The sequence below is a fragment of the Saimiri boliviensis genome, chromosome X, assembly GCF_048565385.1.
Source record: "Saimiri boliviensis isolate mSaiBol1 chromosome X, mSaiBol1.pri, whole genome shotgun sequence".
Lineage (NCBI taxonomy): Eukaryota > Metazoa > Chordata > Mammalia > Primates > Cebidae > Saimiri > Saimiri boliviensis.
The window spans coordinates 135730974-135745362 of record NC_133470.1 but is presented as its reverse complement, the minus strand read 5'-3'; the positions used below and the strand labels follow the sequence as shown (position 1 = coordinate 135745362).

Here is a 14389-nt window from a genome sequence, read left to right as displayed (position 1 = left end):
TCATGAGAACTTCTTAAAAATTTCTTGCCAAGTTAGCTTTTCATCTAAAGACGTCTATTCAGCATTTTAGGTATTCGGTAAATTGACAGTCCCTCTGGGTAACTAATCAGCTATACTGTTGGAAGCAGAAGTCTATTCTAAAGAATCCCTATGACTTTTTTATTGGGAAGTTGAGAGAAACATTAGATATTGATAATCTGCCACCATGTTCAGGTTAGTGTATTTAAAGTTCTACAGATGACAAGTGTTGTTTCTGCTTAGTTAAAGAGAAAAATATGTTAGCTTGACACAGATGTGTCAAAATGTCCAGGGTATTATGGATACTCCATTTTGACTTTGTATGTCTTTAATCTAATGGATAACTGTATACTTTGTTTTCAATACAGGTACCATTAACTAGACTTAAATGAAAACAGAAAAGTAAATAATTAATAATAGCTGATCAGCATGTATGGCAGTTTCTATTATAAGTATTTTGAACTAATCGAAGTGATTTGCTTGGTACTATAATGATAGGGGTCTTGACTGTGAGGATAGAATTCAGCCTTGGAAGCATCTCCGTGTACTATTTTATAATAATGAATCCTTGCATTGGTTTGTGACAGTTTGTCATGGCCATAATAAGATATCTAATGAAAGCAGAATATAGCATTAACAGGGTATCATATACCTGTCAACCTATTTTATCTGTCGAAATTCTATTCTAGGCCCTGCACTGTGGCTCAAACCTATAATCCTGGTGCTTTAGAAGGTGGAGGCAGGAGAATTGCTTGAGCCCAGGAGTTTGAGGCCAGCCTGGGCAACATAGTGACACCCTGTCTCTATAAACAGTTTTTAAAAATCAGCCAGGCATGGTGGCATGAGCCTGTAGTCCCAACAGCTTGGGAGGCTGATTTGGGAGGATTGTTTGAGCTCAGGAGGTTGAGACTACATTGAGACTACAGTAAGTAGTAATTGTACTACTGTACTCCAGCCTAGGCAACAGAGTGAGACTCTGTCTCAGGAAAAAAAAAAAAAAAGGAAAACCAATTAGGAAAAAGTAACTATATATAAAATAGGTGAAGGATGGGGATCAATCCAAGGAAAACACACCCAACAGGAAGACAAGTTGTCAGTCCAGCCCAAAGATTTAATCTGTAGCTTGGCTTTCAGGCTTTAAACTGTCTTTGGCTTGGAGTTGGGGTTTCACCAGGTACCCGCCCCTGTCTGCCTAGGCATTTGGCTGCCTCCTGTTGCTACCATTACATTTAGACACTGGCATACATATTTTGTGTGCTGCTGTTGAATACTCATAGTGATTAATTTTTCTATATGTCCTACTTTTTAATGCTTAATAGAACTTTTTGTGTTTTGTGGTTTATAATTTTTATTTTAGAGTACAAAACAGGACATAAACAAAAGATAATTAGCATCAAAGGAGTACTTCTCATAATTATCCTTTATGTTATAAATCATGAATTATGTAGCAAGAAATATATTTCTTTTGCAAATAGGATTATGACAGTCGTGGGAGTAGAATTTTTTACACATAATCACTATTTTTTCTATTATAGTAATTGTAAATATATCTGTGCTCTTCACGAATCTACTTAGTACAAGGCCAGAACCCTTTGAAGAATTTAATTGAATTTAAATTAGGAAATGTTTAGCTACCATGTAATTTCCCTAGTCCAGATTTTTGGCTGTGGAATGGAAAGGAAGGGTTGAACCTGAAAGAGATTTTGCTAGGAAAAAACTGTCAGAAGTGTGACTGAAAGGTAATTGCCAGTCGGAAAGCTTAGAAGATGAATAGGATGCCAGTTCTGTTGGCAGAATGGAGCCATTAGGAGAAGCTGATAAGGGGTAGGAATGGGTCGGAGTGAGGATGAGTTCTACTTTACATTTGTTCAGTTTGAGTTAATGATGAGGCATCTGGGTGGGAATGTCAGTTAGAAACATGGAGCTTGAAGATGCCTAAGAGTGGTCAGGGCTGGAGATGTTCATTTGGCATTATCAGCACTGAGGTGATATTGATCATAGGAAAGTCAATGAGCCTTCTAGGGAACTGAGTATACTCTGAATGTTAAGTGTCAGAGTTTCAAATAATTCCTTTAGGATATGTTTCTGTGCCTGGGCTAAATTAAAGATTAGATAGAAAACTTTAAATCCCTGATTATTTGTAAGACACTTGTTACTTCAAGGTCAGGAATTTTCTTCTCAATTTTCAATGCTTGTATGTTTTATCAACTAATGTGTTTTTGAAAATCGTGATTGCATGTTGAGGGCTTGAAAAGCCCCACCCCCAAATGTTTTAAGGGTAATCAGGTAGTCAGCATTTTAACAGACTTCAGTATGTATGTTGATTCTTGGAGTCAAACGCAAGAGTTTTGGAAATGTTATATCAAAATTTTGGAATTTTATATCAAAAGAAGAAGGTTCTACCACTACCACCTGACGGAAAATGTATTTTGGATCAGTGGAAGACAAATTACTGAGCTATATGTTGATTGCCTTCCACTGTGTAAACAAGAACATGCACAACCCTTTTGGCCCTGTCATCTTCATGAGGGCAGAATCTCCAGTGGTTAACGTGGTAGTAGTCACATGGTAGACAGCCGGTATATATTGGCAGAATGGATGAATGAAACCGAAAATAAGTATAGAACCAAGCACTGACATGAAACTGTTCGTCATTTAACTCAAAGAAAAGTACAGGAACATATGATTTAAGAACAGTAAACAAATACACTGACTTAAGCCATATACAATAAGAAAGTTCTAAAAAAAACATGGGTAAGGAGTTGAGTTTTCTGACCAAGGAAAATGGGGAAAAGATGTGTTCTGATGATAGAGATTTAGCCAAGGGACTTTGAGGGGAATGTTTCTTATGTGGATTTTGAAAAACACACACTTGTCAACGTAAGTTAAAAGAAGATTATATATATATATATATATATATATATATATAAAATGTAATATGTTTTTATAAAGAACTATTGGCCCCAATCCATTTATGTGGAAAATGTTAGTTTAATCAAAATGAACCTAACTCAGAATGAACCTACACCAATTCCTAAAGTGAATTAATGAGATAGAAGACAAAAAAGAAAGGTTATGTTTTGGCAAAAAGGAAAGGGCATTATGGGTCAATACCTTCACTTAACTAACCTTTAAGTGTTCAATTAACATTTAAAGGAAATAAAGTTTTCTAAGTATTACAGAACAATTGCAGAAATATAAAAAGTAGTTAAAAGAATGTGGTCTGTTACTAGAAATTCCTTCACATAACACTGACAGTCATCAGAATGTAAATTTGTGATGCGTAAAAGGTGAAGAAAAATCTGCTCAATCAGTGACATAGTTGCTGCTTTCTCTTCTGCTGTTTTCTTTGTAAGCTTCAGCTCATTGACATGTTCTAGGATGAAACTTTCACACTTATCCAGAATTGATCTTCTAAACGCGAATTCGGAAATATTTGAAAGAAATATATATGCACAGTAGTAAGCAGCATCAGGGAGAAGGAGAAATTGAAGGGCTTGTACCTTGAAACTTTCCAGGATGTTGGCCTATCAACCCACAGTTTGTCAGAATCTGTTGTACTTCAAAATTTATCCCTTTTGGCCTTTACTACTGTGAACAGTTTCTCACTTACAGTGAGCATAGAGGGTGATCTTTGACAATTAATTCACCTTCGCAGTTTATTTAGAGAACAGAAGAGGTTGTAGTATCAAGGAAGCATTAAATTCAAAAGCTGTTTCAATTTGTTTTAAGTACAGAATTTTGGGGCAATATGAATTTTACAATTTTACTGAGTAGCTGGATCTGTGTCACTTCATCCGTATTCTTCTTGCTCTTGCTCTTGCTCTTAGCTGCTGTTGCAGGACCCTGACTCTTATCAAAAGTCTCAACTTTAGATGTTTCTAGAGGTCGCCGGGAATAGCTTACACATTCCCTGAAAGAATTTTGTGAGCTTCCACGTGGCAATTGCAGGTTCTTGTTATGATCCTCTCCCCTGGGGACAACTGTGTATGGGAAGGAGTTTCCCATGGGGAACAGCTGGTGGTATATTGAAGCCTTGTAGGTGCCAAGGGTGTGGGGTGTTCTTTGGCAAAGTATGGAAACATGTATTTTTTCCTTGCTTTCCTTTTTAAATATACTTGATTAGAGGAGTACCAGCACGGTGTTCTCCACACAGTTCTCCTTTCCACGGTACTCAGACATCTGACCACGTTGGAGGTGAATAGTCTGGCCCTGGTATCACATCCAGAAAACAACTACAGTGCCCTCAGAATCACCCTGACTCTTTCCAAATGGCAGGTTTTCTCACTGGACTAATCCTGTCTGCTTGCTACTTGACTTTTCTTCCTTTAGAAAATTTCTTTTTCTAGAGGCCCCTTAGTCCACCACACAAACAGACTTCAGGTTGGTTGCTAGGACTCTGTGTATCAGTGTCAAGCTGTGCTTTGAACCCCTGCATTTTTTCCATTTTCTTTCTTGGCATGCTTTTGATGAGTAGGAGAAGTGGAGGTAAATGAATACCATTACATCTCTCTCTCCTCTGTATATTATCTTCCTTCCTCTTTTATTTAGGAATTTATGGGCATGAAAAAATACTACTATCCAACCTGATACTACCTCTTTGTCTACAAAGTTTGGTATGTACATATATTTTAAAAAATCAGATATGTTTGTTTAGGCATTGACTACAAGGGCCCCTTGCAACATGAGATCCTACAGGTAGCTGACTATGTTCTATGGTAGTAGTCCGCAACTGCCGCACATTTGAGAGTGAGTTTTATTCTAATTTGCAAGTACAACCTACTAAACAATGGCAATTATATACATTTATAACTCAAAGGATGATACTCAGAGTCAGAATACATCCGAGACCCCTAAATATGTTAAATATTTCAAACAGCTGAACAGAGAAAGAAAAGATATGATACCTCCCACTGTGGAGCCTTCATTCAGAAAATGACACGTTACCTATAGCTAGAAGAAAAATAAACTAACCAAAGTTTCACATTCCAAACTAAAATCATATTTTAGACTTGATTCGTTCCACAATACTAATTTTCCCAGTTACAACTTAAAATTGAGGGGGAGATTTTAAAATATGCAGAATTGATTTTGAAAATAATTTTAATAATCTTAATCTTTCTAATTTAGTTTCAGTGAAGCGAAAGTTATTCAAGTTACCAAGCTGAGTCTTTGTTTTTCTTAATAACATACTTTACCAAAAAAATGCCATTAGTAGAAACAAATTTTAAAAACAATTGAGTAATTTCCATGCATCAAAAATATTTGGGACAGTGGAAATAGCACCTTGGTATTTACTTACCTTCTTATTCTATAAGAGAAAATAATATTCATGGAGCAAAATAATGAATGCCCTTGATTTCATTTCACTATACATGTATGCGGTTATATTCTTATTTATATTTGAGTCAAAAGGTGCAATATTTTAAAACTTGGGTCTCATTACTTAGATGATAGGTGCCATTGCAGGCCCATAGCTTAATGGACAGGCAAAATTGAGCGGGAAAGATAAATGGGGAGTGTATTATACAGTTGTTTTCTATGAGACTTATGCTGTGTGTTCCCTACCCTAGTTGTCTTTTCATTGTGGAAAAATATGTCACACAAAACTAACCATTTTACCCATTTTATGTGTATAATAAAGAAGCATTAAGTACATTGACATTGTTGTAAAATTACCACTATTTCTAGAACTTTGTCATCATCCCAAACAGAAACTCTTAACCTATTAAGTAGTAACTCCCCATACTCTTCTCCCACTCGCTCCCGGTAACTTCACTTCTACTTTTCGTCTCTAAAAATTTGCCTATTGTTGATACTTCATATAAGTGGAACCATACATTATTTGTTCTTTTGTATATGTTTTGTTTTACTAACTGAAATATTTGCAGGGTATTTCTATGTTATAGCATGTGTCAAAACTTCATTCCTTTATGACTGAATAAGATTCTATTGTATGTATATGCTACATTTTATCAATACATCTGTTGATAGACAGATGAGTTGTTTCCACCTTCTGGATATTGAATAATGACGCTATGACATTTACGTACAGTATCTGTTTGAGTCCCTGGTTTTAGTTTTCTATGCACATACCTAAGTGTATTAGAGTTCTCCAAAGAAACAGAACCACGTGTGTGTGTGTGTGTGTGTGTGTGTGTGTACATAAAGAGATTTATTATGAGGTGGCTCACTGCATTATGGAAGCTGAGAAGTTTCATATGTCATTTGTAAGCTGGAGACCCAGGAAAGCCAGTGGTGTAATTCTAGTCCAAGTCCTCAGTCTGAGGGCTTGAGAACCATGAGCACTGACACTGTACATTTCAGTTCTAGGACAGGAGAAGATCAGTGTCCCCGCTCAAGCAGGCACACAGGAAGCAAAAGGGATGAATTCCTCCTTCTTCTGCCTTTTTGTTTTGTTCAGGCCCCCAAATGGTTTGCTGATTCTCACCTGCATACGGGAGGTGCTAATCAACATTACTGAGTCTACCAATTAAAATTCCAATCTCATCCTGAAACACCCTCATAGACACACCCAGAAATAATGTTTAATCTGGGCACATCTTTGCCTACTCAAGTTGATACATAGCCATCGTATTAGGGATGGAATTACAGCATCATATGGTAATTCTGTGTTTATTTTCTGAGCAACCACCAAACTGTTTTCTATAGGGACTGCATCATTTTATATTCCCCCCAGTAACATACAAGTGTTCCTATTTTTCCACATCCTCACTAACCTGCGTTATGTTCCACTGTTTTGGAACTAGGCATTCTTCTGAGTGTGAGAGAGTATTTTATGGTGGATGCTATCGTAAATTGAATAGTTTTCCAAATTTCCTTCCTAGACTATTCATTGTGACTGCATAGAACTGCAACTGATTTTTGCTTGTTGATTCTGTATCCTTCAATTTTGTTGAATTCATTTATTAGCTCTATCCGTATTTTTGTGGATGATTTAGTGTTTTCTACATATAAGATCATGTCATCTGTGAGCAGAAATACTTTTACTTCTTCCTTTCCTATTTACATGGCTTTTATTTCTTTTTTGATCAATTGCTCTTGATCATGGTGTATAATCCTTTCATTAGGCTGCTGAATTCAGTTTGCTAGTATTTTTTGGAGGAATTTTACATTCGTTCATAAGTGGTATTGGCCTATAGTTTTCTTTTTTTGGTAGTATATTTGACCAACCTCCTTTTAAGGGTAATGATGGCTGCATAGAAAGAGACAGGAAGTTTTCCCATCTTTATTTTTTGGGTAAAGTTGAGAAGGATTGGTGTACGTTCTTTAAATATTGATAGAATTTATCAGTGAAGCAATTGGGTCCTATGCTTTTCTTTGTGTGGAGGTTTTTAATTACTCATTAAATCTACTTACTTTTTAAAGGTCCATTCAGATTTTCTATTTCTTCTTGAGTCCATTTTAGTAGTTTGTGTATTTCTAGGAATTAGTCCATTTCTTCTAGGTTATCCAACTTTTTTGGTGTATAATTGTTCATAATTTTCTTTTATAGTTTATTTTTATGAAGTCATTAGTAATGTCCACTTTCATTTCTGATTTTAATTACTAGAGTTTTTATTTTACTTTAACTCATCAATCTAGCTAAACATTTGTGGTTTGGTTTTTGTTTGTTTGTTTTGATCTTTTCAAAGGACCAACTTGATATGGTCTGACTGTGTCCCCACCCAAATCTCAACTTGAATTGTATGTTGTGTCCCCACCCAAATCTCAACTTGAATTGTATCTCCCAGAATTACAACATTGTGGGAGGGACCCAGGGGGAGATAATTGAATCATGGGAGCCTGTCGTTCCTGAGCTATTCTCGTGATAGTGAATAAGTCTCACGAGATCTGATGGGTTTCTGCTTTTGCATTTTCCTCATTTTCCTTTGCCACTGCCATGTAAGAAGAGCATTTCACCTTCCACCATAATTCTGAGGTCTCCCCAGCTATGTGGAACTGTAAATCCAAGTAAATCTTTTTTTTTTTTTTTTCCTTTTTTTCTTTTTTAAGACAGAGTATTACTCTGTCGCCCAGGCTAGAGTACAATGGTGTGATTTTGGCTCACTGCAACCTCCACCTCACAGGTTCAAGAGATTCTCCCCCCTCAGCCTCCCAAGTACCTGGGATTACAGGCACCTGCCACCATGCCTGGCTAATTTTCGTATTTTTGTAGAGGTAGGGTTTTACCCTTTTGGCCAAGATGGTCTTGAAATCCTGACCCCAGGACATCTGCCAACCTCGGCCTCCCAAAATGCTGGAATTACAGACATGAGCCACTGTACCTGGCCTTAAACCTCTTTTTCTGCCCAGTCTCGGGTATCTCTTTATCAGTAGCATGAAAATGGACTAATATACGACTTTTGGTTTGGTTTTATTAATTTTCTCTATTGGTTTACGGTTTTCCTTTCCTTTTTTTTTTTTTTTTTTTTCTTTTTTCGAGACAGGGTCTCACTCTGTTGCCCAGGATGGAGTGCAGTGGTGCAGTCTCAGCTCACTGCAGTTTCATTCTCCTTTGCTCAAGTGATTTTCCCAAGTAGCTGAGACCACAGGCATGATCCACCATGCCTGGCTAATTTTTGTATTTTTTTTGTAGAGACAGGGTTTGCCATGTTTCCCAATCTGGTCTTGAACTCCTAAGCTCAGGGGATCCACCTGCCTCAGCCTCCCAAAGTGCTGGGATTATAGGCATGAGCCACCACACTTGGATGGTTTAATTTGTCTATCTTGTTTTTCTCTAATCTTTGTTTCCTTCCTGCTATTAGCTTTGGCTTTAGTTTGCTCCTCTTTTTCTAGTTCCTTAAGATGTACAGTTAGGTGATTGTTTTGAAATGTTTTTCTTTTAATGTAGATATTTACTGCTATAATTTTCCCTGTTAGCACTGCTTTCACTGCATTCCATATGTTTTGATACATTGTGTTTATGGTTTTATTCCTCTCAAGGTGTTTTCTAATTTTCCTTGTGATTCTTTCTTTGACCCATTGGTTGTTTAAGACTCTATTTATCAATTTCTGCATAATTGAGGATTTTCCACTTTTTCTTCTATTATTTCTTTCTAGATTCATTCACTTCTGATCACAAAGATACTTTGTATCATATTAGTTTTTATAAATGCATTAGGTCTTATTTTGTGGCCTGATATGATTATCCTGGAAAATCTTTTATGTGTACTTAAGAAGAATGTACTTTCTGCTTTTGTTAGGTGGATGTTTTGTATAAGCCTGGGAGGCTTATAAACAACAGAAATTTATTTCTCACTATCTTGGAGGCTGGAGGTCCAAGTTTAGGAAGCCAACATGGTTGGGCCCTCTTCTGGGTTGCAGACTGCTAACTTCTCATTGCATGCTTACATTGTGGGAAGAAAGAAAGCTAGTTTTCTGGCCTCGTCCTAAGAGGGAGCTAATCCTATTCCTGGGGACTCCACTCTTATGACCTAATTGCCCCCAAAGGCACTGCCTTTAAAGATAATCACATTGAGGATTAGATTTTGACATAAGGATTTTGGGGGACACAAACATTCAGTTAATAAGAGTCATCAAATTTGAGCATGCATACAACTTTATGAGTTTTGCTTGATTCTCCATTAAAAGTAGGAATGTATTGTGTATTTAAATGTAGACATTATAGGCTGGGTGCAGTGGCTTACACCTGTAATCCTAGCACTTTGGGAGGCCGAGGTGGGTGGATTGCCTGAGCTCAGGTGTTCAAGACCAGCCTCGACAACATGGTGAAACCCTGTCTCTACTAAAATACAAAAAAAAAAAAAAAAAAAAAAAAATGTAGACATTGTAGATCATGGAAGATTTTATATGAGCCAGGTGTAATTTTTAAGATTGAAGATGATTCCAGGTTTTGAAAAATTATGAATAGTACAATTGATAATTTCTTTTGCGTATTATTGTACATAAACATTCTACATAGTATTTTTCTGTTTTTAATTTAGATTGACAAGTTATTATGACTGAAAATAAAGCTTAAAAATTATTCTATGTGTTTAAGTCCCAGAAGTTTACTTAATTTTGGAATACCATTTATTCTTATATAATCTTTTATTCAATATGTATATACTATATTATACAGAAACCAAATAAGTTTCTACATTTTATTCACAATTTATTGTAGTGCGTTTTAGGTCAAATTTTGGAGAGAAGGGAGAATACTCTGACACTATAACAGAACCACAATCAGAAATTTGCTGTCCTAATTAATCACTTTCGTAATTGATAATGCATGTTTAAAAGTTCTAATACTAAAGCACTAAATTTTTATACTTTTTTTTTTAGAACCTTGTGAAACATCTCCCTGAGCAGAAGATACTCAACGAATTAGCAGAGCTTAAGGATGAGTATGATGACCTCTGTGAGCCGGAACAATTTGGAGTTGTGGTATGTATCCAGCGTAAGGGACCATGCACTCAGCTGGGAGGTTAACACTTTTCAGAAACAGTGAAAGGAAAGACATTTCAGTTGTCAAGTGTTTTTTTGTTACTGTATTGCTACATAATTTAATACAATGTTGGCTATCAGGAAAAAATATTTTTTGCCTATTGTTATTATTTTTTATTTATTTTTATGTTTTGAAGATGGAGTCTCACTGTCACCCAGGCTGAGTGCAATGGCGCGATCTCAGCTCACTGCAACCTCTGCCTTCTGGGTTCTAGCCATTCTTATGCCTTAGCCTCCCGAGTAGCTGGGGTTACATAACGGCACTTGCCGTCATGCCCAGCTAATTTTTGTATTTTTGTAGAGACAGGGTTTCATCATGTTGGCCAGGCTGGTCTTGAACTCCTGACCTCAGGTAATCTGCCCACCTCGGCCTCCCAAAGTGCTGGGATTACAGATGCAAGCCACTGCGCCTGGCCCTTTTTTAGTTATTATTATTTGTCATGGTATTGAAAAATAATGAAATATTCACATCTTAAAATACTTCAAGATATCTCAGGAGATCTTTTGCATAACAGTGCCAATTTTTAATTCTATTAATATATGCAAACAGTTTACGATATTATTATATGGGCTATTTTTCCTTCCATTTAGATCTTAATGTTAGAATTTGGCCCCAAAAAACATAGGTTAATATAAAAGGGTAATTACTAGATAATTAGCAAAATACTAGAGACTTTTCAAGGGTATATACTGTGTCATAAAAAGTACAGGGATTTTCAGATTTCCTATTAGTCAATTAGAGTGTCATTAATTGATTTAAAGCTTGAAACGTGCTGTTTTAGCTGAGAAGAAAGTCTTATAAATATACATCATGTCTTTAAATCATCACGTAGTTAAATTGTTATTGAAATGAATTAGCTTTTCTTATCCCACCCTTCATATTAAAGGGTACAAAAGGTAAGTATATATTATGAATTCAAGAATATGACTACATTTTAAGTATTCCCCAAACTGACTATTCAAATAGTTAACAAAAAACAAACAAACAAAAAACATGGCAGGAAAGAGGGCATCATGATTTATTTAATTTCTTGGAGAAAAAGCTGTTTTTTACTTAGGTATTCAGGGCAAGTTTGTTTGCTGTATGAATAAATAGTTCCATTATGGTCGCCAACTTTACCCTGGCTCCGCAAACATTCCATTTGCATACTAAGAATTGTAAAATTGGCCGGGCGCAGTGGCTCACACCTGTAATCCCAGCACTTTGGGAGGCCGAGGCGGGTGGATCACGAGGTCAAGAGATCGAGACCATCCTGGTCAACATGGTGAAACCCCGTCTCTACTAAAAATACAAAACATTAGCTGGGCGTGGTGGCACGTGCCTGTAATCCCAGCTACTCAGGAGGCTGAGGCAGGAGAATTGCCTGAACCCAGGAGGCGGAGGTTGCGGTGAGCCGAGATCGCGCCATTGCACTCCAGCCTGGGTAACAAGAGCGAAACTCTGTCTCAAAGAAAAAAAAAAAAAAAAAGGAATTGTAAAATTACTATTGGACCTAATAGTCAAACATTTTCAGCTTTATCCAAAATATTTTATAAGCTTTTAAATAGTATAATATGTTAGAATTGATCTAATTTGATTCTTGGCAGTTTAAAAATCCTGTTTAAAGTCAAACTGTGCTAGATGAAACTGAGAATGTTCCTTTGAACATGTGCAATAAATGCTCACCCATGTTTAGAGTTTATTTATTTTGACACAAGGCATTGACTACACTGACTACACTTATGTAGATGGATTCTGTCAAATTCTTGCAAAGAAAACCAGGAATATATATTTGGGATCAGATAGAGCATATAATGGTATCTGAGAAAGGTGTTTCTCTTATTTTTGAACAAGGTGAATTAATCAACTGAATTCGATAGCTATCATTTGTTAACTAAAAGCAATTTAGCACAACATTGAGTGATACAGTTACTTAGACCAAAGTCCACACGTGAAGTCTAAGCTGCTTAGATTCATATTATAATTGAAGCAAGGATATATACCCTCTGAGAATTCAGCTGTGTCATGGTGGTTATGAGTTTTACAGTAGGTATACTACACAATTTCTCTCAAGCCATTTTTTTTTTTTTCTGAATGCATTTTATCTTGGAAGCAGGTCCTTTCAAGAGGCATATCCTTGGTACCACACTGAGGAAATGAAGTTTGTGGACATAAAAAGCAATATACCTTCTGAACTAAAAGCAAAATAGAAAATGGAAGAGATTTCTTGTTTATGCACATAACCATAAATAATTCTGAGGCTGTGTGTACATGAAGTAACCTTGTCCCCTTATTTACTCTCACCATTCTTAGCTATATATCTGTGGGGGAAAAAAGTTAAGGACATCACAAACTAGTTTACACTATATAAATTATCAAAGAAAGTATCAATCAGGATTTGCCCAGTAATGTTTGGCTACATGCACATCAAGGAACTATTTTTTTAAATAATGATATACTTTAGTCTTTGCAGTGTTTAGAACAATATCATGTATAAAATAGATGGTAAATAAATGCTTATGGAGTTGAATTACAGGACAATTATTAAACCTAAGGAGCTTGAAATTAGACAGCAGTATAATTTAAATCTGTAACAATAGAAATTTTGCTAAAATGTATTTCTCTAGGTGTATGCTGAAATTCAATTCACTTGTGTGCGTATACACCCAAAAACTTTTTAACCCTTGAACATTTCAACAGCCTAATGTGAGGACAATTTTGGAAACTGAATAATAGAATCTTCTGCAGTAACATTATTCGTGTAGTTATCACATGATTCTATGTCAAAAACCTACAGTGTCTCCTTGAATTTACAGAATGAAATCCAAACTCCTTTGCATTCTCATTGTGCCTCTGTCTTGTTTTTTTCATTTCTGTTCCCTTTGGTGAAGTGAGTTAGTTGGTATCTTTTTGACATTTTAGCCTTTATCTCAGTCAGACTCTCATTACTATTTTAACAGCTATTTCACTCTCTCCCTGTTCAGCATACTTTCATTTTTCAATAATGGCCATACCATACCTTTCCTGCTCTCTTCAAGTCTTCTGTCTCCTCCCCATTCTTTTAACTTACCACAAACATCCTAACCTGTTACTTGCCAGAGAAAAAAGAAAGCATTTTGACCTCAGAACCTCCAATGTTTCTTCTACCTACAAAATTATCTCCAGCTATATATCTTTTACTTACTCATTCTCTGTCAATCCTCAGAAAAAGAGAAGCTCAATTATCATTACCATTATTGTTGTTGATATTAGTATGGATAGAAAACAAAAGTATTGAGGACTTACTGTGTCAGATTCTACGAGAAGCATTTTTGCTTGCACCAACTAATATATTCCTCAAGACACCCCTACAAGTTTGGCACTATTAATGGCTCCATATTAAGGATGAGGATGCCAGGCGCTGTGGCTCACGCCTGTAATCCCAGCGATTTGGGAGGCTGAGGTGGGAGGATCACCTGAGGTCAGGAGTTTGAGACCAGCCTGGCCAGCATGGTGAAACCCCATCTCTACTAAAAATACATAAATGAGCCGGGTGTGGTGGCGCATGCCTGTAATCCCTGCTATTGGAGAGGTTGAGACAGGAGAATCTTGAACCTGGGTGGCAGAGGTTGCAGTGAGCCAACATTGGGCCACTGCACTCCAGCCTGGGCCACAGAGCAAGACTCTTTCTCAAAACATAAAAATAAATAAATCAAATGAAGAGGAAACTGGGCCCAAGGAAGGCTAGTTTGCTTGTCCAAAGTTACATAGTAACTAGTAGTCACCGAATTCAAATATGAGCAGTCTGAATTTGTAGCCAGTGCTGTAGCCACGGTGCTCCTGGGTTGTGGGTGTGTGTGTGTGTGTGTCTGTTATACTCTACTACATCCTCATCTTCTCATTTCAGTTTTGGACATTATTATGCACTGCCTACTTAGGCGGTAGTATCTCTCGCTTGCTTTC

The 14389-nt window shown here is 36.6% G+C and overlaps 1 protein-coding gene across 5 annotated transcripts in view; it reads left to right on the top strand.

Moving 5' to 3' along the window:
- The window catches only part of DIAPH2 (diaphanous related formin 2), a 914837-nt gene that overhangs the window by 403381 nt on the left and 497067 nt on the right, over window positions 1-14389 (top strand). For all 5 annotated transcript variants that reach the window (XM_074391645.1, XM_074391644.1, XM_074391643.1 and 2 more), the window contains one exon: window positions 10306-10407. In XM_074391645.1, the coding sequence (XP_074247746.1) occupies window positions 10306-10407 (102 nt within the window). The remainder of the gene's footprint in view (window positions 1-10305; window positions 10408-14389) is intronic.